The sequence below is a fragment of the Strix uralensis genome, chromosome Z, assembly GCF_047716275.1.
Source record: "Strix uralensis isolate ZFMK-TIS-50842 chromosome Z, bStrUra1, whole genome shotgun sequence".
Classification (NCBI taxonomy): Eukaryota; Metazoa; Chordata; class Aves; order Strigiformes; family Strigidae; genus Strix; species Strix uralensis.
In genome coordinates this window covers 101,607,808-101,633,927 of record NC_134012.1, presented here as the reverse complement: position 1 = coordinate 101,633,927, position 26,120 = coordinate 101,607,808, and the positions used below count along the sequence as shown (strand labels likewise).

At 48.6% G+C, this 26,120-nt stretch overlaps 1 protein-coding gene across 14 annotated transcripts in view; it reads left to right on the top strand.

The window, feature by feature from the left end:
- Positions 1 to 26,120, top strand: part of TCF4 (transcription factor 4) — a 240,276-nt gene that overhangs the window by 191,985 nt on the left and 22,171 nt on the right. For 13 of the 14 annotated variants that reach the window (XM_074856959.1, XM_074856954.1, XM_074856953.1 and 10 more), the window contains 7 exons: positions 3,697 to 3,802; positions 6,065 to 6,198; positions 9,498 to 9,630; positions 19,072 to 19,139; positions 20,421 to 20,499; positions 23,097 to 23,173; positions 25,352 to 25,555. In XM_074856959.1, the coding sequence (XP_074713060.1) occupies positions 3,697 to 3,802; positions 6,065 to 6,198; positions 9,498 to 9,630; positions 19,072 to 19,139; positions 20,421 to 20,499; positions 23,097 to 23,173; positions 25,352 to 25,555 (801 nt within the window). The remainder of the gene's footprint in view (positions 1 to 3,696; positions 3,803 to 6,064; positions 6,199 to 9,497; positions 9,631 to 19,071; positions 19,140 to 20,420; positions 20,500 to 23,096; positions 23,174 to 25,351; positions 25,556 to 26,120) is intronic. The other variant, XM_074856961.1, reaches the window with a different exon arrangement.

Here is a 26,120-nt window from a genome sequence, read left to right as displayed (position 1 = left end):
ATTATTAATGTGATTAAGTAATACACTTCTTGCTTTTTTTAAACATTGCTTTGTGGAAGAATGACAAAAAGACAGGGGCCAGTCAGAATATTGTTCATCCAGTTAATCATCTCCTACGCTCTCTTTATCGCCTGTTGAAAGTACTGCAGTCCCGATGATCCAGAGGGAAACAAATCTGGAGACTTCTGCACATTTTAACATGGGAGGAATTTCCATGTGTGCTCCTAGCTAATGTCGTGATAACATGAGAATCCCACTGTGATAAAAATCTGAAAATTATGAATATTTATGTTGAAAGAGTGACACTTCTTCAGGAAATACAGGATTTTTTTTAAAAAAAAGCTACCTTATATCTCCTCACGTTCTTCCTATGACTGAGCCTGTCACAGCAAAAGAAGTTAATTTGCTTCAGCCCAGTGACTTTCGCTGTGTCAAAACTCAGCTGTAAACCCAACAGAAGAATAAATCAAGTAGCTGTCTTAAGCGAGGAAGAGTTACACCCAGTTACATGACACTTTGTGAGCTGCCATGCGTTTTGGCTATTTTTCCCATCATTTCACGACCGCCAGCCTCCCTCCGCCCTCCCCTGCTCCTCCTCGTGCTTTGTTTTCCTTCCCTTCTCGACCTCTGAGCTGACCTGCGTGCCCAGAGGCGCCCAGGTGGGCACCTCTAAGAACAGTAAAGAAAAATCCCTGAAGGTTTGACCGGGCTTGAGTTGCCACCTCATCCTGGCACGTCTCCTGTTGTAACGGGGAGGGGAGGTGGCAGCCGCAGGTGGGTGAGACCCACGGGCATCCCCAGCCAGCGCCCCGGCTTCACCCTCCGCCGCCGTTTTCTGTAAATCCATCAAAGCGTTGGCCGGACCCGTTCTGGTTATTTCCGAAGCGTGTTCCCGGCGAGCCCCATCAGCGCGGGGGCTGTCGCAGCTCAGGCACCAGCCTTGGAGACTCTGACCCCGCAGCTTTACGGTTCAGTTTGACAACAAGCAACGAAGCGAAGCAAACTCATAAATTAGGGAATAAGTCAGCAAGAGGTGTAAAATACATACTCGTTTTCTTTACAGTGTGTATGGGGAGCTGTTAGACCTTTATAACTCACGCTCTGCAGGTACTGCAGAAAGCTGAGGTGCAAAGCCAAATTTCCGTTGGTGGGAGGGGACACTTTCTGGGCCTAATTTTTGTTGAGCTGGAGTTTTGTCTGAAAGCAGCTAGGCTGGATGGCTGCAGGAATGTAGCAAAAAACAGGCCTTAGGTTGAGACCAGTGTCTGTTGTCGTGAGCAGGAGGGCTGTTTGGGAAGGGGGGGCCGAGAGGGGACCGGCCCTGTCCCAGAGCAGGTTTTTCTTCAGCTCTTTCCAGGGCCCATCTCGTTTTTCCCAGGTAGCCGCACTTGCCACACCGTATATTCAAGCACATTTTTTTTTTCTCTACCCGTCCATCTTTCAGCATTAAATCTGGCATTCAGCTCTCTTTTCTGAAAACCTCTGCAATTTCTGTCAGGTTGTTCTTGCGTGAAGCATTTTTGAAGCCGGTGCGGGAGCAGCAGCGGGATGAAGCAGGAGGTTTGGGCTGACTGCTGCTCCCCTTCATCCCATCTCTCAGGATTTTCAAAAAGCCTCTTGCCTGTGTCCTCGACCTTCCTTCACCTCTTTGCAAGACACAGGGGGGCTGAGATGAAGGGGGATTTGCCCCCCAGCCCCGGGTTGAAGCCATCGCTACCGTCCCCTGCCAGCTTGCTGTCTGCATGGCTCAGCACCCTGAAGGGAGAGCTGGTCTGAAAATGGTGGCGCCAAAGGTGCCGATCTTGGAGATGACACTTTGGGCTCTCACAGCTGGTGCTTGCCCTGACCCGTGGGTGCAGGGCCCGATCCTGGGGTGGTGGGACCCCCTCAGTCCCTTGCTGTCACCATGGAGGCTGGGACGGTGGTGCCTGGCACGGGGCAGCCCTGCCTCAAAATGGCAGCCGGCCCAAGAGCTGAGTTCGGCCATTACTTGTTACGTATTTACACCTTGAATCCAGTTAAATGCAGACGCATGAGGAGAAAGTTTGCTCGTACAACAGCGTCAGGGCAGTTGGCAGCAACTTCGTCCCAGCCGGTGCCTCCTGGGTCGCTTTGGTTGAGTTCAGAGCTGTGTTCCCTCTGGTTTTACCCATCTAAAGAATCTCTGGGCTTTCCTCAGGCTCGCTCCTGGCCGCCACCACACCACCGGCATTTCTCCTCCTGGGTGCCCGACGCTGAGCACCCCAAACCCATATCAGCCTCCCTGAGGCATAAGGCGCTGTATTAAAAACAAACAAAAAAGGACTTTGGGTTTGATTTGTACCGTTGGGCTTGTCCTGTTGCTGGTGGCGGCCCTGTCTGGGCAGGTGACGAAGCCGGCGAGCTGCCACGGCCGCCCGGGGACGCGATGCCGGGCTGCCCGGCCCCATCCTGTGGCTCCGGGTGTGTGGGGAAGCCCCTCAGCCCCCCACAGCCCCTCGGCCTTCCGCTCCCTGGTGTTTTTGGGTGGTGAGGTGGTTTTTGGGGGCTGAGAGAAGCCCTTTGCTCGCCCTGCCCTGGCTGGGGGACGCCGGCAGAGGAGGGCCGGGCGCCTGTCCCAGCCCCGCCGGCGGCCGTGTTTCGCTGGTGGATTTCTCTTCCCTTTCGCTGTGACCTGCGAACAGCGGAGCAGGCGCTCTGCCAATTTTGTGATCTGCTGCCTGCTTCAAAATGGAGGCAGGAAGGTATCCATTTTCATCAAGGAGATGACAGTGCTTCAGTCTTCCTGACCATCTGGAGAGAGGCACCTCCAGCGCAGAAACAAAGCGCGGCGGAATAGAGCGAGCGGATAGGCAGAGGGAATAAATTGCGCTGTAAATAATAAATTACACTTATCAGCCTGGACTGGTTTGGGGGGATTTTTATTTTTTTTTGGTTTGGTTTTGTTTTTAAATGCTGTCTTGGTTGAACTAAACTAAAAGAAGAAATACAACAGATATTTTCTAAAAGGCAAGTTGCAGAAAGCTCTGGTGTATTAGTAAACAAATATAAGCAAATGAGTGTTTTGGCACACATGCTAAGTTTATTGCACAGACAAATGTAAAAAGTCCTAAGAAAGGAGGAGTTTTTCCCCTGATGTGTACACATGCTGTGTTGGTGGTCTTGTGTAGGTCCAGGTTTTTAATAGCCCTTTCAAGCTTCTCTGGAAAGAGCTTGATCCATGGGAATTTAATATCCCAAGATATGTTTGTAATTTTCAGCATTCCTCATAATGCTGTTTTTCTGAATTTCATTTTTCTTTAGTTTAGGAAATGAAGTTTTTGACTTCCTCGCAGTGCTTTCAGTTTTGTTCTTAAGTGGGTAAAGTCCGTACTCTTTCATATGAGAAAATCAGCATTGTTTCAAGTTCTTGTTTATTTTAAGCTCTGTAATGCTCTAGGAAGAACATGTGTACATCTGTTTGTTCATTCTATTTACAGAAATACATAGTTTGACAAATACCTTGCAAATATCCTTGTTTAAAGCTGGAAAATGTCAGGCTGGAGTTTCTTTTGAAGCTTAAAATTTATTTTCCAGTCACACGTATAGTGAGGTTTTTGTGCTCTGAGAGAAGAATTATGTGGTGTTGTGAACGGATTTATACTGAGCAAGGTAAAAACTCAATATTTCTTTCCTGCTTCCTGCTAAAGGCATACTAAATTAGTCTTTTTTCCTTAGGTTTATGCCCCGTCAGCAAGCACTGCCGACTACAATAGGGATTCACCAGGTTATCCATCCTCAAAACCAGCAGCCAGCACTTTTCCTAGCTCCTTCTTCATGCAAGGTAAGGCGCTGCTTTCAAAGGGCAATCTATTTTGCATACGTTTTCTGTGTTTGTATTTTAGTTTATATGTAGTCGAGACACGCTGGAATATCATCTTGTGGTGTGTAACATTACCATTAAAATGAAGACCTGTACGTCTTCGTTTGACCATTATGTCTCTGAACATCTTGTTTTGATCCCGCAGTGAAGCAGCGTAATGAATAACTTGCCAGCCTCTTATCACCTGAGGTTCTTGAAGCGTTTTTTTTTCCCAGCGTGTGTGTGTGTGTGTGCATGGATATTATGCATATGCTAAACGCACACAAATTTGTGCATGTACTTTGTGCGTTGCTGGTTTACGTTAATGAGGAAGATTTTGCCTTGTGTAAAGTATATGGTGCTACAAGAATGTCTGTTTGCCTGCATATGCAATTAGAGCAACCTTTTGAAGGTGCAGCCGTCTCTCGTTTGAGGATGGGTTAATAGTTCTCATGTATTCCCTGCTACCATGTTATATTTCTCAGAACGAGTACTTGCAAGTAGAATGAAATTTGGTGTAACGTAGTAAATAAAACTCTTAGAGTTTGGAAAGATCCACACGCCATTAGGGTACTCATCTTTTGCCACATTTAGGGCAAAACAGCCAGCTTTTAAACCCTTCTACACATACTCTGCTTTAGGCTAAATAAAGGGTAAGTAAATCTGTTTAATTCAGCAGGACTGCTAGGCTAAAGTCTTTGCAGGGCAAGGGATTAGATTTTATTCTATATATGCTTTCCAATTCCCACAATTAGGAAAAAAAACACCACAAAAACCAACCCACTTTTGTGTCCCCACCACCTGAAGGTCATGGGCGCTGCTCAGTGTCCCTGGGGATGGCTCAGCTCCGGGTGACCGGGTCCTGGTCTCGTGTCTCTTCGTTCGAGGATGCTGGTGTCTGGGTTAGGCAGCTGCCACGGGAGGACGAGCTGGCTGCCGGCGGAGGAGCAGCAGCAGGCAGGGACGTGGGCAAGAGTGACCACTGGCCCCTCCTGCCCACTGCTCCTCCGCCAGTGCTGGCGGGTCCTCGTGGGAGGGGAGAGGCCATCGCTCAGAGCACTGGCCCCGCTGGTCACCTCCTGGGTGGGTGATCTGCGTCTGGACAAAATACAGGCCACAACTAGAAAGTCAACACTGCTCTTGGCTTAAAACACAAATATACCACCCCAAGAGCCAACCTGCTGTGAAACTCCCGTGGACTTACAAAGCTGGGGATTAATAGGGTTCTAATGATGCCAAATATTTACCCTTTGTAGCGCTCAGGCCGTTCTGCGGTTTTAAATGTTATCTTCTCACAGATTCGTGTTGAAGCCATCAATCTGAGTTAAATGACTGTTCAAACAGCCATGGGAAGGTGATGCTAGAGGTGCTGCTGCTGCCAGGGTGTTTGAAGTGTATAAATAAGGCAGGGCTGTAGGTGAGACATCATAATTTTTTATTAGACCAACTCCTGTAGTTTGAAAAGACCCACGTGCCTGTCCTTCAGGTCTGCTGATCGTTACAGAAAAGTTACCTTTTCTTTTTTTTTTTTTGTGAACACATTGGCATTCTTCCAGTAGAAAATACATTTTGCTGCGTTATTATGATTCCATTTCAGCATGTCTAGTTAAACGCAAAATACGCAGCCAACTGTTTGACTTGATAAAATCTGGGGAGCCTTTTTTCCACTCCTCAGTGCCTCGGTGGTGAACTGGCCTGAAGGATGAGCGCAGGGGCACAAGCTGTGAAATCCCTAAAAGGAGAAACCGCACAAGCGGTGCGACTCTCTTTTTAAACAAACAAACAAAAAGCAGCAACGAAACAACTCCCAAAACTTTCTGGATGTGGAAACATTCAAAATTCAGGAATTATCTAATCATTTCCCAAGTTGAGGCATCTCCAGAGCTCATTAGCCCATCCTCGTTCTGTGGGCTTCGGTGTGTGTTGTTTCAACGTTCAGATTTTTGTCTCTGATGAAATTTGTTACAACGGGAGCTTATGTACTTGAGTTTGTGATACCAGAGCAGGAATAAAGCAGCAGGAGCCTTAGAAGCCTGAGCGATGTGACTCTCAGGAAGCATCGCAGGATGACGCGAGCGTTGTTGCTCAGTTCAGCTTCATTTTTTTAAATTAAAGTCCGTGGCTTTATGCTGAAGCGGCGCAGCCCTGTAGCCCCGTTGGGGACAGAGTTTTCCGGGGCCCGGAGCCGTCGGTCCTGCGGGCTCCGGCACCGGCGGCCAGCGGCGTTTCCCTCCTGTGTTACAGATGGCCATCACAGCAGCGACCCGTGGAGCTCCTCCAGCGGGATGAACCAGCCCGGCTATGGGGGCATGTTGGGCAACTCTTCTCACATCCCCCAGTCCAGCAGCTACTGCAGCCTGCACCCACACGACCGCTTGGTAAGGCGCGGGCAGGGGGTGGGGGGCACAGCTGGCATCGCGCCGACCCGAGTCGTGCCGCTCAAAGCTCCTCCGAGCGCCGTCGGGCGTTGGCCGGCGCCGCGAAACCGAGGAATCTCAGAAAAAACGTTGCCTTAAGGATTTTATCAGGGTTCTGCTGAGGGAAGGAAAGTTTTTGGAGCGGAAGGGTGGCACGGGCTGGGCGAGGAGGTGGGGTGGCGATTGGGTCCTGCGGCGGCTTTGCCCTCTGTGCGCTGCCGGGTCCGCTGCAGGTCACCACCTCTGTGCAGAACCTCTCTTGGTGCAACTGGGAAGTGAAAAAAGGGGAAAAAAAAACCCCTGTCAGGCAGGCTGTGCCTTCAGCCGACAGTGCGAGGAGAGGGTTGAGCCCGCGTTTGCGCCCTCTGCTCGCCTTCGCGGCCGCCAGCCTGCCAATGAGCTGTGCACGCCTCTGCTTTTGGTGTTCATTTATGGCATTCAGTGTCCTTTGCTGCTTGGAGTTTCTAGATAACTATCTAGCATCAATTTTCTGCTTTAAAAAAGGGAGGTATTTTTATTTTCTCCGGTACATCCTGATCCGTAGCAGGAGGAAGTTGCTGGGACTGATTCCATCCATTGTATTGGAACAGAATAAAATTGGAATTAAATCTGATCTGAGTACAGCTTAGGGGATATTCTCCTAATATCATGGCTGAATTGATTATGTAGAAATAACACTGGCTTCCATCAATTCCATTTTTGGTTTTGTTTTGGTTTTCAGTAAGGTGTAAAGAACAGACAGCTAAAGTGAAGTCATTTTTCTCCAAATGGGTGAAGCATTCCAAGTAATGTTTTTTTATTCTGTGCCTATACTTTTCATTCGTGAAGACCATTAACAAGGAAGAGTAATGAGGAGCACTGGTTTTAAGGGAGGAAAGAGTCCGTTGCTGTAAACTCTCGCAGAACCATCTTTTGGGGAATCAGAAGAATTAAAGTCACTCTTGCAAACTGGAAAGTAATTTGCAAAACAAATCTTTAAAGTCTCACAGTTAACGAGGTTTAACACACTGCTGTGTAAAATTAATAGGAAGTCAAAAGCAAAAGAAATTGCCTCAAAAACTGCTTAATCATGTCCTTATATAAGGCATAATTAAGGCACTAAGCAAACTTAACGTTGCTGTGAAGTGACAAGCCTATATAATAAAAATTGAGCATAACTTTTAAAACCCAATTTAATCTAATTTGTTATCTACACTGGTGCTCATTCATCAGAGTTAGGTGGCTTTTCACGGTATCAGCTCAGGGTAGAGGTAAGAGAGCCGAGTGCCTTGCTGGGGCCACTCTACAAGCATTTTTGCATTTCAGCTTAACCTTGATTCTGTAGTTCTTGGGTTTGTAACATGTAAGAGGTTTTTATGAAGAGCTAAAATATTTCTGCGATGTAAAATGGGTAGGGACGTTGCACCTAAACTCCCCAAAATGTTTTCCTATGTAGATGTAATTATATTTACCCTAAATTTCAGAGATAGTGAGGACCACTGATAAATTTCAGCGATAGTGAGGACCTACAGTCCAAGTTGTAGGTGCTCATGTTAATCATTTATCATACATGTCTGGACTGGCAGAGCCTTCTGCGGTTTTGGTAACGCTGGGACAGAAGGGAGAGGGGGATGCTTTAAATAGTCTCTGCATAATTTCTGCTGGAGCATCAGCGAGAGGTCAGCAGTTTGTGGTCAGCTTGTCGAGGAAAGTTTGAGTGATTTCAGTTCGGTTCCCTGCAAATGTCCTTAACTTCTCAGTGACCTGTAGAGAAAATGAATATAGCAAAAGAAAGGAAGAAAAGCTCTTTATTGTTTTCACTTTCTCAGGCATATCAGTGATTTTCTAAATTGATGCATTGAGCACAGAGAACAGTTCTCTGCTCTGCTATTCACATCCCATGGTTTTCCTAAAATATTTGGCAATTGTGGCTGGATGTCTCCCCCCAAGAAATGAGAAAATCCCAAGCCAGATACGTGGCATGGAACAGCCGTTGAGCCTGGGAGATGGAGACCCTGGTGTTGGGACCGTTGACCTCTGCAATGGCGGGCTGCTTGTTTCTCCGTCACACGAGACATTCTGCTCAGCCAGGCCTTTTTGGCCAGTTGGGTTTGGGGCTGAAGTCCTGGAATGGCTTAAAATGAGTCAAAGCCTGAAAACGTTACTCAGACCTCAGTCAGAGCTGATGGCCATTTTTCCATGGATAAGAAAACCAGGTTTGGGCTGTGTTGTTTACATTCTTTGAGATAACTTTACAGTACTTGGCACTTAATTACAAGAATTCCTGTAAAAGTAGTTAAGTAGTACAGCTGAAGGGAAGGATGTTCTCCAGCCAGCTTGCTCTGAACCACCAAAGGAGGCAGAGGGCACGGAGATGATGTTGGTCTCACTTAATGCCTTGATCCTGGGCCAGGTACCACCACGTGTCTCCAGGTACTTGTGTTTCTCAGGAGGCTTTGTGTGAGAGTCTCCAAAACCTAGAGGTCTTCTGCAGGATCTCATCTCTGCTGCGATGGAGGTGAAAGCTGGGCCTGTTCTAGGACCTGTCTGCACACAGGGTCTTAGACTGATGGAGGAAAGACTATTCTAGAGTGACAAACAGCACTAATGTAAGCCAGGTTTAAAGGAACGCAAATTCAGCAAAACACTTGACCGCAGCAGCCTTGTGTCAGAGTAAGGCAGGTCTGGTTGAGCCAGCGGTGTAGCTACCCAAGCCGTCTGCGTGCCGCCCAGCCGCTTGGCCCAGGCTCGCTGGGAGGACTGGGATGTCTGTCGCCCTGAGGCGCTGCGGTGGGAGGGAGCAGGGCTCCCGGCCGTGCTGCCCTGTGGTGCTCGTGGGTGTCCTTACGGCGCCTTTTGTAATACCAGCCTGGCGCCTTTTGTAGTCAGGTCTTGGTTTTAATGTCATGGGGTTCCTAGCACTTCCTTTGGAAGGCTTCTCCTCCAGCCAGGAGCTGTCCCTGTCAAAAAAGTTCGCTTCATTTATCACCCAACCTTCTATAATTCCTTCTCATTACATCTCTATGGTACCATCACCAATGACGACCCATCCACTGTGGATATTTATCCACATCAGGTGGGTGTATGTTGCGTCTCCTCCAGAAAACGTTGAGTTAGGGTAGAAAAATACGCTCCCCGCGTAGCCTTAGGGCAGCATTCTGCTTTTCTCAGTGGGGTGAAGTACGACAGCGCTCGGGACTGGGGCAGTGTGAACAGCCTGCTGCTTTCCGTGGTCTGGATACTTACAATATTTCCTTTTTTTTAATCCTTTTTTGCCGCAGAGCTACCCATCACACTCCTCAGCAGACATCAATTCCAGTCTTCCTCCGATGTCCACCTTCCACCGCAGTGGCACAAATCATTACAGCGCGTCCTCTTGCACACCCCCTGCCAACGGGACGGACAGTATCATGGGTGAGTCGGGGTTGGGTGCCGCGCCCGCCGCTCCGAGGCTCTCCCTTGCCCCCCTGCCTCCCCTCCCGTCTGCTTCAGCGCACCGCGCTCGTGCCCAAGAGCTGAAATGTGATGGCATATCCCAGTGTGCAGGACTAGCTTCTTAGTTCAGTGGGTGCAGAGAGGTAGCAAGGATTTTGTGGAAATGAGTACATCATAGTTGGCCTTCACCTCCTTTGCTCGTGCATTTTCCTTCTTTTTTGTGAATTAAACACAATTACAGCAAAGCGCTTTGCTTCAGAGTTTGTGCGGAAGACGTGGCACCAGCTGAGTGCCCGATGCCACTGGTTTTGAAGTTTGATTTTGTGGTTTTTGGTGATTGAATCTCTTGGTGATGCTCCTCTATCGTGACGTTCATCCCCTTCAGTTCATCGCCAGGTTCCCACGTGGTGTGGGGGACACGGCGATGGCGCCGTAAGGGAGAGAGCTGCCTCTGACCCTGCCGCCAGTGACGCCGAAAATTAAGAGCATACCTCTGTCTACTTAAATATTTGGCAAATACCGGTTCATCCTTAAATACAGGAAATAAAAAAATATTGCTTTGCCTGTATCTCAAAGAGCAAATAACGCTAATTAAATAATTGGTAAATAGGGAACACATCGCTGGACACATGTTTCACATTACACACATGATTCTGTATTGAATGACTGCGAGCAGGACTAATGCAGTAAGAATGGAGGGTGGGTTCAAACATTAACACATGGGCATCATATTTTTCAGGGTCTCTGAACAAAGAAGAAACTAAATACAGTCTCTTCTTAATTTGTCACTGTCTGAGAAAAACGGATCCCATTTCAGGATAGCATTTCTGTGCTCAGCCTCACCATTCCGTGGAGAGTTCTTCCTTTACGACGTATTGCTGCTTCTGTGCGCGTGACATAGGCAAATCATTCTCTTTTTCCCTCAAAAGAAGTCTAATGGAGTCCCAGTTTAATTCAGCCATTTTTACGCCAGTTATGCAGCAGCCTTACAGATAACAGTTAGGGATGCGAGATCTTGTGGAGGGATGTAAACAGGTGGGAGTCTCCTGCCCCTGTGCCTCCGGGAGCCACGCAGAAAAGTGCCTGAATTTCCCATGTAAAAAAACGCACCCAGCTTTTCATCTGGCTTCATCTCCTGAAAACCCCAGTGTGTGACTCAGAAGAGCAACAATACAAACACGCAGATTTTTTTTTTTTTTTAGCGGCTGTAAATATTCAACGAGTAGTTGGGCTGTGTCTGAGCTGAGGGCTGCAAAAGTATTTCTTGGGTCTCGATGCGAGTCCTATTCTCCTCCTAAACCAGTGAACCTCCCCTGAAGTCTGGGCACACTCTGTCTTTGCCCTGATTTTCCCAAGCAGGCCCAGCTGGGAGCCGCTGTGCCTCCGTCCCGGTGACCGGGGAACGCGTTGGCCCGTCCCGGCGTGGGGACCCCGAGCACGGCGAGCAGGGCTGGGGCAGGGGAGCCCCGACACTCGGACAGCAGGGAGAAAATCCTTCCAAGGGACTGCAGGACGGCATCGGCAGTGGTTAATTTTATACTGAGGGTTGGCTTTGTATTTCCAGAGTGCGATGTTGAAGCGACCGGTTACTGAGCTAGAGCAGACGCTGTACGAGCCGATCGTACCCGTCTGATGCCTGGATTAATCCCACTTGCTGCTTTCGCTTCTAATGACGTGTTGTTTGTATGACATTATGCACTGTGACATGCAGCTTTTCCAGGAGAAACATCATGTGCATTTCCCCTTGAGGCACTGGTTTCACAGTAATTTTATTACCAGAGCAGTCACATAATACTGCACTGTATATTTTACAAGAATGTTAAGCTTCCAGTTACAGGAGGGTGGTGAACTGTCGCACAGTATAAGAAGAATATGACTTTTATCCAGCAATGTCACTTCCTCATAATTTGGGAAGATCATCAGCTGTGAATACCGAGATGGTGCAAGTTTTTCCACTCTTCTTAACATAGAAACATCACTTCCAGTCTGCTGTTTCAGAAAGCCTTATTCCATCAGAACAGCGTGAGTTTGTACTAGAATTTAAACTATAAAAAGTCCGGCTGGAATTCTCTAATAGAAGGCTCCAGCCTATCAGTTACACAAGATGCTTTGCTAGATAGAATTCTACTCGCTGAGATACCGATTCCTGGAAATTTATTCAATAATCAGAGATTTACAATCAGAATCCCAGCAGAAGGATGTGAAAAGGCTGTACTTCGTCATTCTGTCCCTTTGCTTTCCAGCGCGGAATTGTTCTTCGCAGAAACATGCTGAGAAAGTTTTAGGAGATTAACTGTAACAATAAACACGCTCTTCAACAAGAGTTAGAATCAATCCATCAAGAGGTTGCAGTCTTTCACGAGGCCTTCAGTACATTAATAGTCCTGTGAGTGGGGGAACAGCTCACAAGGAAAAGCCACAGCTTTGGCGGCGCGTTTTCAAGTCCTGTTTTCCAATCGTGTGCCCAAGTTCTCTTTGTCTTCTGCATCACGCCAGAATCTGCCGATGTTTTGTGTCGGTGGAGACCTGCCTTCTCTAGCGGGGACACCAGCGTTTGGCTCATGTGTAGTCTCTAGTAACAAGCACCTTTAGGCCACTTGGAGGAAATAAAGACCAGCACAAGTAGATAAGAAATGCTTGTTGCTTCAGATGAGTGGTCTTAAGTTAGATAACTTAGCCCTCAGCGTGATCCTGGGCCTTCCCTGCAGCTCCTGCAGCCAGGACCGTCACGTTGGGGTGGTTGGAGGGGACATCCCTGCCCGGCTCTTCAGGCACCTCTTTCTGGAGCTGTGATCCGTGCAGTCACCTAATCCCCTCTGAACCTGCTGAAGCTGCCTGCTTGCCCAGCTTCCCCCGGCTGCACTCTCTGCAGGGATGGATTTCACCTATTTTAATTTCTTTTCCTGGAAGTTTCATCAAACGTTCCCTTGCTCTTGCCTCAAACCATTGTCCATCATCGGTTAATGAATTAAAACCTTCCTTGGAGTCTGGATTTGGCTGCTTCAGTCAGTTAAAGCCCAGTGTAGAAACGTCTTGGATAAACTGTGCCCTTCCAGTTTTGGGGGAGTTCCCTAGTGTTCCTCGTGTTAAATTGTTCCATGTTTTGCTTAAGAACTTGAAAACATCTGTCCTTGTTCAGAGCAAAAGCTCGTCTATGCAACGGTCCTGCCTCCAGCAAAAACTCTTACGGATTTCCTGGGAGGAATATCAAAACAAAGCAAACATATATGATATTCTCCCAGTTGTTCCAGCGCTCAGTATTTAGGAAGCTCGAGTTCATTCTTCTCCATGAAGTGACCCGGCCTTCCCTAGAGGCTCGGCCTGGCACGGTGATGTTACGCACTTGTGGAACAGTGCTCCTCCTCCTTCAGTCTGACTCTGCTCCCTCAGGGCCCGATGTGGTTCTTCCCCCTCGTGTTGCCCTCAGCAGGAGATGACAGCCTTTCTGCCCTGTTGTTTGGCTTCATGTATCATTTCACAGAATCACAGAATCATCTGGGTTGGAAAAGCCCTTGAAGATCCTCCAGTCCAACCATGAACCTCACACTGACCGTTCTCAACTCCACCAGATCCCTCAGCGCTGGGTCAGCCCGACTCTTCAACCCCTCCAGGGATGGGGACTCCCCCCCTGCCCTGGGCAGCCCATTCCAACGCCCAACAACCCCTTCTGCAAAGAAATACTTCCTAAGAGCCAGTCTGACCCTGCCCTGGCGCAGCTTGAGGCCATTCCCTCTTGTCCTGGCGCTGGTTCCTTGGCTCAAGAGACTCATCCCCCCTCTCTGCACCCTCCTTTCAGGGAGTTGCAGAGGGCCATGAGGTCTCCCCTCAGCCTCCTCTTCTCCAGACTAAACCCCCCCAGTTCCCTCAGCCGCTCCCCATCACACCTGTGCTCCAGACCCTGCACCAGCTCTGTTGTCCTTCTCTGGACACGCTCGAGTCATTCAATGGCCTTTTTGGAGTGAGGGGCCCAAAACTGAACCCACTCATTGAGGGGCGGCCTCACCAGTGCCGAGTCCAGGGGTAAGATCCTTTCCCTGTCCCTGCTGGCCACACTATTGCTGATACAAGCCAGGATACCATTGGCCTTCTTGGCCACCTGGGCACACTGCTGGCTCATGTTTAGCCAGCTGGCAATCAACCCCCCCAGGTCCCTCTCTGACTGGCTTGTATCATACCCCGCTGTCGTGGTCCCTTTTCCAAGCTGGAGAATCCACGTTTATTGAGTTCATCCTCTAAGGGAACCACCCTCTACTTTTTCTGACTCTACTTCTTCTGCTCTCTAGACCTTGATGCTCTTTCTTGATGGACTTACCAGATCTTTGCTCCGTATCCAAAATACCGGTGTGTTGTGAATTCATAGAGGGACATAACAGGCTTCAGGGTTGTCTCTGCTCTTGGCCTAGTCGTTGCTCGTCGTTGGGGGCGGTCAGGGGCTGGTTCATCAGCTCAGATTGGCACTAATGACTCGCTGTAGCTCTAGGTGTTCTCCTCTTTCTGGACTGTGTATTAGGTAACCGAGAGCCCGTTTGTGTGCATTTATGGCATAAGGCTTTTTTCCCCCCGTGTTCGTTGCCTGGTGGGTTTTGTGTATGTACAGCATTTACTACCCAGCGAGCTGGTGTTGCAAGAGCTGCTCTTTACACATAACATCATATTCTATTATCCTGAATCAGGATCTTGCCAAACATCACAACTTCAGCGTATGCCACATCTTTTTCCAGGCCATGTATGAGTATGTTGAACAGTACAGATCAGCACAACTGGGAATTTTCTGGGACTACGCCTCCCTTATAAAGCTAACTATTAATTCCTGCTCTCGTAGTCTCCCTCTTAATCATTTCTTAATCTGCAAGAACATCCTGGCTTCCCTGTTATCTGAAGACAGTTTAGTTTCTTTAAGAGCCTTTGTTGAAGCTGAGCGTAGAAATCCGTTTTATTTACTGGATCTTCCACATCAATGCGCTCCTCATGTTTTTGAAAGAATTTAGATTTGCAAGACACGACTTCCCTCCGCAAAAGAGCGGCGTTGGTTGTGTGATACGGTGTATTTATCCACACGGGTATTGCTCCTCTGTATCTTCCCTAGTAGAGAAGTCAGATTTAAAATCTGGTAGCCCTTTGAATTCACAGAACTTTGTTTTCAATATTAGTTTTTAATATTTTCTACCTTCTTGACGTCAGCACTAGGTTGGCCTAAGCAGTTGGTTTTACGTTGCAGTTAGAAGTTAGACAATTTTGTTAGCTCTTAGAAACGTCATTTGGCTGTTCTTTATTTTTCTTTTTATCAATTTATTTTAAAGCCTTTACATTGACACATCAGTTGGAGCCAATTTTTCTGACTAATCCTTTGTAAAATATCATCTGTCCCGTGGCAAGGCAGATGAAAATAATCTGTTTAGCATTTCTTCTATTACCCTTCTTTTCCTTGCATTCTGTTGCATCTTGGTTGTTTGCAGGTCCCACCAACTCTCCATCATTGTCCTTATTTCTGATGGGCTTGAAAAAGCTTTTAGTACTAACTTTGAAGCCGTTAAAAATTGCTTTTTCAAAGTTTTTTTTTTTGGTCTTGTATGTAACTTGCATTAAATATTTGCCTAAGATCCTCTGTCTTGCTCTACCCTTACATCTTAGGGTTTTCTTCCAAAAGCTGAAGTGGAGGAGCTCCTGTTAGATGTGCTGAAAGCCTTTTATTTAAATAGGATCGATACCTGTTCTGCTTTCTACATTTTTTTGAAAAACCACCTGAGGTTTGGTTTTACCCAGGGGTGACGGAGTATTTAAATAGTGTGTCGTAGGAGCTGGTGGTGAAGGGATGGACCAGCAACTGTGCGATATTAATAGTTACAGCTGATTATCTTCCACAGCCGTTCCCTGTGTGAAGCAGCACTGCACGTTACCGTTCTCTGTAGTGAGAACCTGGATTATCTTTTCCTACGTTTGAGGTCTGGTTCTTATTTCTGTAACGCCCAGTCCTGGGATGATGTTAATTTTGTCACAATGCTCCCGAAATCATCGGGCACTTGCAGCAGACGCTCCTTGCTGTGTTTCTCCTCGAGACTCTTATTTTTCCATTCTTCCTTCAGTACAGGTTTTCTTTAGTCACCTGCAGATCTCAGTCGTGTCCCTTACATTACCAAAATGACAGCTAAAGCAAATCTTAGCTCACATGTAAAACAGTGATGTAAGAAAGAAAAGCATACATTGAAAAACGTAGCTGTATTAAGCAAACCCAGGTATTTTTGGGACATGCACACTTTCAGGAGATCTCTGTCTACTTACGCTTATCCTGGTCTTCCACGCGGAAGGTCCCGTAGTTGCCTCCCTTTGCCCATTTTCTCTGCTGTCCCTGAGAACCCAAAGCCAAGACGCTGGTGGGCAGCTGGGAAGGAGCCTCCACCCCTCCCTCCTCCGCCTTCCCTCGGGGTTTTGCAGGCCCGAGCTGGGGTTGCCTCTGGGGCTGGTGTTCAGTAGCCACCGATGGACATTCTTCTCCACTAATTTGCCCAGTTCTTTTTAAATCTATTTATACGTTTGGTCTTTGCATACCTTAGTGCAGCAGTTTTCCCCATCTCCTTGGATGCTACTAAAAAAAAAACCCACGTTATTTTTGTTTGTTTTAATGGGTGGCTTTCAGTTTTTATACAACGAGAGCAACAAATAATGCCGTGAGCTTGCCTTCCCTGTGTTACAAACCCCTACTCTACTGCTTTTCAAGCATCCCTTTCCCACTGAAGCTCCTTCTTCTGCGCAAAAGGGGACTTTGCACGCTGCTGCCCATCCCTGAGGCTCTCCCTCTATGTTTTCCAGGTCTACCGCATTAATTTGTCTTCAAAGTCTTCCAGGAAAAGTTTAATATTCAATATATCTGAAGAATTCCTTTGTTCTTAGCAGTAACTAATAGAAGACGTGGCCCAGCTCAGTGCTGTCAGGTTTCTGAGAGCACGTGGAGCAGGACTGTGGTCCCTGCCTTTGCTTCTCCCACAGGACCAGTGTAGCTCATCTCATTAGGAGAAACCAGCCTTCAGACAGACAAATGGAGGACTTAATTTTAGAATAATGCAGTTAGAGTCACTTAGAAGAAGGAAAAAAACAATGCATGATTTACATTTAGATTCGCAGTTCACTTTAGAGCAAAGTAACTGAATTTCTGGACATCTGCCTGGTATTATTCAAGGCTCAAACCTTTAGATTGTGATTTACAAGGTTAAATTACCCTGAAAAGTTGTATCTCGAGCTGACACCGCCTGTTCTATCTGTCTTCACGTTTCTTTATTTATCTTTCTTTGTACATCTTGATGCCCAATTTCAAACTGAGCTGAGATCACAAATAAGCTGTCATTGGCAGATGAGCACATTTTCAAATATGCAATAATAAAAGGAAAAGTTTAACTAAGAAAAAGAGTCAGCAAAGGCGTAGTTGCAAATGGCACCGTGCGAGTTTGACAGCGTCGGGGACACGCGTAGACCTTGAGGCCTTCCCAGGGGAAGATGCTGTAGGAGAGACGCTGAGATGTCCAGGTTACACAGTCAGGTTAAACGTCAAGGTGTAAAAATTTGGTAACACGCACGTTGTACATGAGAAATAGAAGGAAAACACTGTTCTGTGCCATTCCTTAAGGTTTCTTAATCAGACCCTGCTGAAGGGAAACGTTGGGTTTAGGCGGGATCAGTCCCTGGTGGCTCTGAGGGCAGAGATGCTGCTGAGCCAGGGAGGCTAGGATGGAGGAGACAAGGGATGGAGGCTTGGAAAAGCTGCATGGAGGGGGTAAAGGCTTTCAGGGAGGGGAGATTGGAGGAGGTGGAGCGGAAAGGGTGCGCTGAAGGGGAACGGCAGGACATCCCCTGGCCCACAGGTTTCCCAGCTGCTGCCGCGGAGCTGCAGTGTCCGCAGGCAGATGGGCTCCTCTGCTTTGGGCGCTGCGTTCAGTGATTAGTGCCTGTACTGAGACCCACAGCCAAAATCGGCGAGCTGTCCAAAGGATCCACTGTTTAACTCAACATTTAACTGAGTAACACTGCGGGGAGACTAACGGGAGGCTTTTTAATATTATTTTTTAATGACCAACAAGTGCCTGTGCTTGCACTTGCCAGTACAGACATGGGCTGGGTTTGCTCCTGAGGTCCTCCGGGCACAGGATCCAGTGGCCTCGTGGTGCAGAACCTGCCGGGGGATTGGCGGGGGACATGGCGGGGCTGAAGCCCTTCAAACCCCGCGGCATATGGGATCCTCTCCTGCCTCAGCTCTCACGTTCCTGACACTGCTCCAGCCTTTTGAGGGGTGGTTCCTGACTGGGTGGTTTCTCACGTTCTGGCCACCTCACTTGGGGGCCTCAGGGGTGAAAGCAGAAGTGTTGGTCATGGGCAGCTGCGCTTTTACTTTATAAATGGTCATGCAGATGCTGAAACTTGTGGGATGTTTTGCCCTAATTTTTCTTCCCTTCGATTTCTCCTGTAACGGAGTTTTCCATCCTGTCACCTGAGCGTGAGAAACTGGTGGCCTGCTACACCAGCACTTGTCTTGCCCTAAGTTTCTGATGTAAAAGGTGCAATCCCATCACCTGAGAGACGGTGAAAAATCATTTCATTAAACGCGCAATGAACGTTCAAGCGAAGTCAGAAGGAACACTTGGGAAAAGTCCATACGAAATTCATGAAAGTCTTCAAACCGCGTGGTGAAAAGTAGACAAAGGACCAGGGTCACAGGGTGAATGAGGAGACAACAAAATACCGAGTAGCTGCTTATTAATTGTCCTTCCCTGGCAACGAGGCCGGCTCGGGCTGCGGGGGAGCGTGGCAAAAGCTGCAATTAGTGACTGGTCCCAGTGTGGGCGCAGAGAGAGGAACTGGGCCGCACTGGCAGGCTGGGCTCCGGCCTTCCCAGCTCCAGGGCGTTTGTCTTTGCCACCTTTATTATGTTCCTCTGCAGTCGTTTGGGATGTTTTATATGTGAAATATTGCCCTTATATATTAGTGCTGTAGAGTTTTTGAAGAGGAAAACCCTTGTTAGAGTAGATTGGTGCATCCTAGAGCAGAAACTCAGCGCCCTGGGACGGGGCAGGGGAGGCAGGAGCCCTTCCCCACCCCAGGCTTGCCTAGCTGTGTGCTTGCTTATTTTCCACACCTTTGAGTATCTTCTGCTATCAGAAGCCTTTTGTTCAGAAAAAGTAGAGTGATATGGCCAAATACTACCAAATACGCCATATATTTTTTTAAAAAACAGCATGTCAAGTTTATATTTTATCTGCAAAAATGGAGTGTGAATGTGTTTGATATCTACCTCAACAAACAAATTAATGGTAATTAAAGATTAATTTTATGTAATTAGCATTAGAATGCAATTAAATTATGAATAAGTGGACCAGGAATAGAAGTCTGTGATGTCTTGCTGTCTGTTTTTACATCGAGTCTTTTGTTTTTCAGCAAACAGAGGAAGTGGGGCAGCAGGCAGCTCGCAGACTGGTGATGCGCTGGGGAAAGCACTTGCCTCTGTAAGGAAATATTTACTTTGGAATACACGTTTACCGTTTTCAAAGTGTGAACTTTAATCAGAATTGGACGCCTGGAGTTTACGAAGATGAACAGCAAACGGGAGAGATCTGGTCTCAGAGGTCACCCGCGTGGAGTTACTGCCAACCGAAATATTGAACAATCAGTGCAAAATGGTGTTTAAAAAGTTTTAGATTTAATTTTACGGTAGAATAGAAACGGCAAGAGGGGAGGCCTTGGCCTGGTCACGCTGACTGGGTGCCGAGGAGCTGTGTCTGTTAGTCTATCCCACACTAGGGCGAGGGCGGTCTGAACAGAACCCAGCGGCAGGATGACTTCTGCACTACGGAGCCATCCGCAAACAGGACTCCTTTTGAATTTGCCTTTAGATTTTCTATTTTTCGTGGCAGTTTCCACCTATTCAGTTCCTGTGGTTGCTGTTAAAGTCAGCGGTGGCCCCTCTTACCTGGGTGGCTGGGGGACGGCAGTTTTCCGGCTCGAAGCGGGAGGAAACCCTGCCGTGCCCCAGCCACCGCTGCGGTACCGGTTGGCACGGGCTGACTTTTAATAAGGACCACTATAGTTATTTTCTGGGCAGAGTGGGTTCCATTGAGTTCTCATGAGAGTTAATATTTTTTTTTGCATATTCTTCGATGCTTCATTGAAAAAAAAAGACGAAAATGTCAAGACTCTAGTTTGCCTGAACCGAACTGATACAGTACAGAATCCACTTTGAAGTGGTGCCCTGACAAATGGCACGGGCGGTGAGCGGGGACGCCGCGGGGCGGTGGCACCCTCGCCCGGGCACGGGGCACGCGGGGCCTTTCTCGCTGGAGCAGCGGACGAGTAGTTGGGAGTTTGCTGCTGCGGCTTAACCCCGCTGTGCCAGGGTTTAACGTGCTCCGCTCCCTTTGCTTTATTTTGGCCGTTAAGGGATTTCAGCAGAACGAAAAAAAGCAATTTTCAGGCGTGCTTTAAGGCCTTGTTCAATGACGTTCATTCGTAAAGTAGTTTATGCAATGAAAATGTGTATATCTACCGTAGCAGGTCTGTGTGACAATCAGAAACCATCGCTGAATTGGCTAGTGTCTGTTCCCATCAAAAGGGGTCTGTTGTCTAGCTTCCTGCATCTAATATGTCTTTATAAAAATATTAATATTTGAATAAGAGGCTTTTTAACCTGTCCTGCTTTCATTTAAATGAACTGAATGCATAAGAATTCCATATTTCTTTCTGCATCAGTTTGTGATGGCTTTAGATTAATTCTGTATCATCTTTTAAAGATCTATTCTCCAGATCACACCAACAACAGCTTTTCATCAAATCCTTCAACTCCTGTTGGTTCTCCCCCTTCTCTCTCAGGTATTGTTGTTACAATTCTATTTTACTGAACGTTTCAACGTATTTTTGGTAGGAGGTGCCTGAATGAGCTCCCGCGGTGCTGGGTGTGAGATGCGCATCCAGCGTTGGCCGTGTTGCCGCGCGAGCGCGCGCAGGAGGCCGCTGGTCCCGCGGAGATGAGCAGAGAGGGGTCCTACACGCTGGATTGCCAGGGCAGAGAGAAGGTCGTTGCAGCTCTCAGGCAGATGTATTTACAGAAAAGCAGTTTTATTGCATCCTTATTGCGGCTTCCTTGCAGTGTCCTCGGGCTCTTGCGGCAGATGGTTTCTGCCCTGGGCACAGCGTGGCCCTGTGCAGGGACACCCCGGCCCTCGCGGCAGCCTCACTCCAGGGCGGCCGTGCCAGGTACATCTTGACCGTTCCCCACCGCAACATCCCCTCCCGGGGATGAAGCAAACGCCTGTTTGATCCCTAAAATGTGTCTCTGGACAAACCGAGCCCCTGTGAATCCGCTTGATTCATTTTACGCTTTGTTCACAAGAATGGCCCATTTTAACTAAACCCACTTTACTAATAAAAGTAACTGAAAAGATCGAGAGGCCCAGGGTAGTTCTCATGAGCATCAGGTGTTTTAAACGTTTACCTGAATATAATTCAGATTTCTTAAACCTTGAGGCTTTTCAGCTAGAGCGTTAGGCTTCTCCTCGCCCGCAAGGCCATGCTGACGCCTTGCAGAAGGCCTCTTGGCTTTCCATCCCCTCTTTGAGATGAGGTCTGTGTCACAAGCGACCAAAGGCCCTGCTCTCCTCTTCTGTCTGCGTGAGCCCCGTTAAACCTCCCCGGGAGCCCTAAAAAACGGCCAAGGCTGCCGTGTTTCCGTAGGGCAGCGCTGGCGAGAGGGCTTGAGCCATCCCTCCTTCGCCGTGGGGCATGAGCAGCAGGGCGGAGGTAGAGGGAGCTCCTGGGCTCCTCGTCCTTTGAAGTGGTGCCCCAGCCTCCACAAGGCACAGACCTAGGAGCAGTTCTACGGTGCCGAGACCCTTTTGGAAGGAGGGACGGAGGGAAGCTTGTGCAGGGCAAGGTCCGGGAGGACACCGCTTGCACCTCTGTCACACCCAGAGTATGTAATGTTGGGGTGAAATCCAGTCAACAATGTCCCCATAAAGCCACCCCTAGCTGGGGACAGAGGGACCGCCTGGCCTCTTATAGCCTGGGGGGGTCCCACACCTCAGAAAATGACAATTTGCCCTTATTTTGCCTGGAATCACCCCCGAGGTGTAGCACCCCCAGCACTGGGGCTGCGTTTCTCCTAGCGAGGTGCTGCCCTCCTTCCCGATGGAAGGGGCCGAGCCACAGAGAAAATCCCGTGCTAATTTGGGCTGCGTTGCTTTCTGCAGGCTCTACTGGGTAAATAGGGAGAACTGAGTGTCAAAAAAAATAAAAATACGGAGTATAAGTGCATTTAAATAAGAGCTGAAAGTGTTTAGCATGCAAGACACTTTCCCTCAAGGATATCAAGGGCTAGTTAAAAATTATTTTGAAAGTAAAGATTGCTGCTCATTGCTCCGTTCAGTGCTGTAGCAAAACCTCAACTAAAAGCTCCACGGGGACCAGAAAAGGGAAGATTTAAGTTTTAATTAGAACTGACATAATTTTGACTTCTATGAGAAAAAAAATTACACTGCGAGAGCCTAAAAAAAAATTGCCATGAGTTCCACCCTGGCCTATCTCAGTTCAAGGAAATGCCACTCAATGTAGACGTTAAGATTAAAATCCTAATATTTCCATCTCAAATTCTTAACCCTGTTTTATGAGATCATTCAGAAGATCACTTGTTCAAAAGAACATTATAAATTGTCTAAGCGTTGTGCTAAATATATAAAAGCTGTTGGGAAAATACTCGAAAAAAAACCTTCTTTTCCCCATGTTTGCCTCTTTCGCAAGGGCAATTTTTTCCTTAGAAAACGCTGCTGGGTACCAGGAGCACTTTTCTTCCCGAAGCAGCAGGAACAGATTTAGAGCAGCGGATCCAAACCAGAAGGTTTTCGGTCAGACCTTTGGTGGTCTCACCGGGCCAAACCAAATAATCTGCCCAAAGAGAGCGCAAACCTTATCGACGTCTCCGTGAATGTTGTGTGCAGTGCTTTTTACTGACTGCTTTTTTTAAAGATTCTGTAAATTTGACGGTGGGGTGACGGAATCGGTGGCACTGAGGATGTCTCGAAGCAAGGCTAGGAGAATGGGCTAGTCTGTGCCGGGCTGGCGCAGGGGTCCGGCCGCCCGCAGCCCCCCGCGGCACCGCTGCTTCTCCTTCCACCACCGAGACGTTTCCTTCTCCCGGAGCCTCTCGCAGCTCCAGCTGCCGAATGAATGCAGCCCTCTATGCGGAGGAGCAGCCTGGGGGAACTTTGTGGCCTGCATCTACGTGCTTTGCTACAAAATACCTTTTTTTTTTTCTTTTTTTTTTTTTTCATCCGTGTGTATTTTGGAAGTTCTCCATATGTCTGCTCTATAGTCTATCTGGAATACGGCATTTACATGTCTACAAAACTGTCCAAAAAGTTTGAAAGACATTTTTGTTTGCATAGTTCTAATGGTAATTCCAATTTTACTATTAGCAGGCACAGCTGTTTGGTCTAGAAATGGAGGTCAAGCGTCATCATCTCCCAATTATGAAGGTCCCTTACACTCTTTGGTATGTTTTGATTAGTGACCTCCTCTGCCTCAGTATTTTACTTGCTGTTCTTTCCATTTCTCATCCATTCTTCTCACACAGGTTTTCATTTCGTTAGTGACCGCTATGCCCTCGGACTTGATTTTACCACCTCTAAATTCGTATCATGGGTGCCCCGTGCTTTAGATTACGTGATGCGGTTTGAGATGCTGCTGGCCAGGGTCTCCTGTTCGACAGGGGATGCAGTCTTGAAACCGACTGAAAAGGGGACAAGGACCACAAAAAAGAGGGGGAGGAGGGTGAACAGGCAGGCGGAATAGATCGAAGAGAAGATGGGAGTAGAAAGCCACGGCGTTGTCACGCAGGACGGCGCGTGGGCTTAGCCCCTCAGAGCTGGGGAGCACGGGAGAGAACGCGGCCGATGCAGCGGGGATGGTCAGGAGTCCTCTCCCTGGGAAAGGCCGGCAGGCTGAGCTTGCCAGGCTGAGCTGGGCCTAAACGCTTACGTGGCAGAGAGGGTTAAAGGGATGGCAGTAAGATTTGTTACCTTTCCTAATGGAAGGATTAAGAGTTGGAGTTGGCCAAAAGCATAGCAGGACGAAGAGCTGTAGAGGGTCCCGTGTCCTCTGTCTTGCTCTTCTTGATTGTTGGTCTCGGTGGGAAGTCGAGAGGGTTTCACTAACAGCTGTGAAAAGCCTGACATGTTGTCGGGTGTAAAATAAACAGCAGTAGAGCTTAAAAGCTTCCTTAAAAAAAAGCGATCGGATAATTCCCGAGAGCACCGTGTTTAACCCCCTAGGACAAGGTGATGTTGACTTCCTTAGAAGTTTGCCAGAGTCAGGAATTGGTACAGACTGGTTTTTCCACCCTGAACCAGAAATCCTTCTCCTGATTGACCATGATATTTTCTAGACAACGTGTCTTCTGGAGGTTTTTTAGTTATTTTGATTTTTGGAGCGCGATGGGTCGGTTAAGAGATTTGCTGTAGAGATCCGTAAGCTACGCCTAATGATTTTTGCAGCTCAGGTTCCCCAGTGTTTGGGGGACTGCCCTGTTGAGCTACCCCTTTTGTATTTTATTAAAAAACAAAGACTTGAGGTGCCCAGACCCGCCCCTGGCTTGTGCTGGGGATGGCTGAGGACAGCGACGGGGCTCAGGGAAGCAGAGCAGGGGATGCAGGGGGGTGTCTGTGGGCAGCAGCTCCCGCAGTGGGTTCTTGGTGGAGCACCCCCACGCAGACACGGGGCCCTCCTTTCCTGGAGCAGCCAGGGCAGGCTGAAACCTTGAGGTTGTTATTCCCCGTGGCCCGTTGCTTTTCCTCATCGTCGCCCCGCCAGCAGCCCGCCTCGGGGGCTGGGTTTTGGCTTAGCCGGAGCGCGGCGGCGTTGGGAGGCAGGAACTCGGGAGAGCAGCGGTCGGGGTTCTCGGGGTTGTGGGTGTTAGGATGGTTGGAAAAGTGGGAGCTGAGGTTGTAGGGACCCCAACGGCATCGCACCCCTCGCCCCCCGCGACCGCCCCGGCTGCTAGTCCTTGCCATGTTGCTCACCGTAAGCTGCTCAGTTAGGGAAGAGTATTTATCGCTGCTTTAACCGGTGATAAAAAGTGATTTCTGGATGCATACCTGTAGGGAAAAAAACCCAACTGGCAGCGAGGGACTGTAGGAGCTGGTAGTTTATCTTCCTCTCTTTGTGTGTGATCCTGGGGTTAGATGGGGGGAGGAAAATCCCGGTTAGAGATTGATTACAATTAGAGGTATATTTGTTTCTTTACTTCTACTTCTTTTTTATTTTTTTATTTTTTTATTTTTTTTTAAGTATCACTAAAACTTTTCAAAGACATAGAGGGCAACATATGTACTGTAATGATTATGTTCATGAGGAATCATTGAACCTGTTTTGCCCATGAAAATCAAAGCTGTACTCGTGTTAACCATGCTCTCTCCTTCCCCACAACGCTACTCTAAACATTGCCCTAGGGAAACAAAACCACTCCTCTCCAAAAAAAAAAAAAAGGGAAAAAAAAGCTAAAACCAACAAAAAAAAAAAAAACACACCGAGGGGTTGAGAAGGAAGGACTGGCTGTCAGTGACCGTGCCCCCGCGCGCCCCACGCCCACCGGCGGCAGCGCCTCGTGCCCGGCGCTGGGCAGCCCCGCGCGCTTGCTGATGCTCTTCCCGCTTTGTTTCTCGCTCCCAAACAGCAAAGCCGGATCGAGGACCGCCTGGAGAGGCTGGATGACGCCATCCACGTGCTGCGCAACCACGCGGTGGGGCCCGCCACCGCCATGCCGGGGGGCCACGCTGACATGCACGGCTTGATAGGGCCGTCGCACAACGGAGCCATGGCCGGGCTGGGCTCCGGCTACGGCACCGGCCTGCTCTCCGCCAACCGGCACTCGCTCATGGTAAGCGCGTGGGGTGGAAGAGGAACCTGCTTGGAGGGCTCGGGGAGGGGGAAGGAAGGGATGGACAGGGCGGGGGTTTCACTGCTTCGTGGGCACTAAGGCGTGTGTGCGTCTTCCAGCGAGAGGGAAGGGATCTGACCCCTGTGCTCGGCACTGGTGAGGCCGCCCCTCGATGAGTGGGTTCAGTTTTGGGCCCCTCGAAAAAGGCCATTGAATGACTCGAGCGTGTCCAGAGAAGGGCAACGGAGCTGGTGCAGGGTCTGGAGCACAGGTGTGATGGGGAGCGGCTGAGGGAACTGGGGGGGTTTAGTGTGGAGAAGAGGAGGCTGAGGGGAGACCTCATGGCCCTCTGCAACTCCCTGAAAGGAGGGTGCAGAGAGGGGGGATGAGTCTCTTGAGCCAAGGAACCAGCGCCAGGCCAAGAGGGAATGGCCTCAAGCTGCGCCAGGGCAGGGTCAGACTGGCTCTTAGGAAGGATTTCTTTGCAGAAGGGGTTGTTGGGCGTTGGAATGGGCTGCCCAGGGCAGGGGGGGAGTCCCCATCCCTGGAGGGGTTGAAGAGTCGG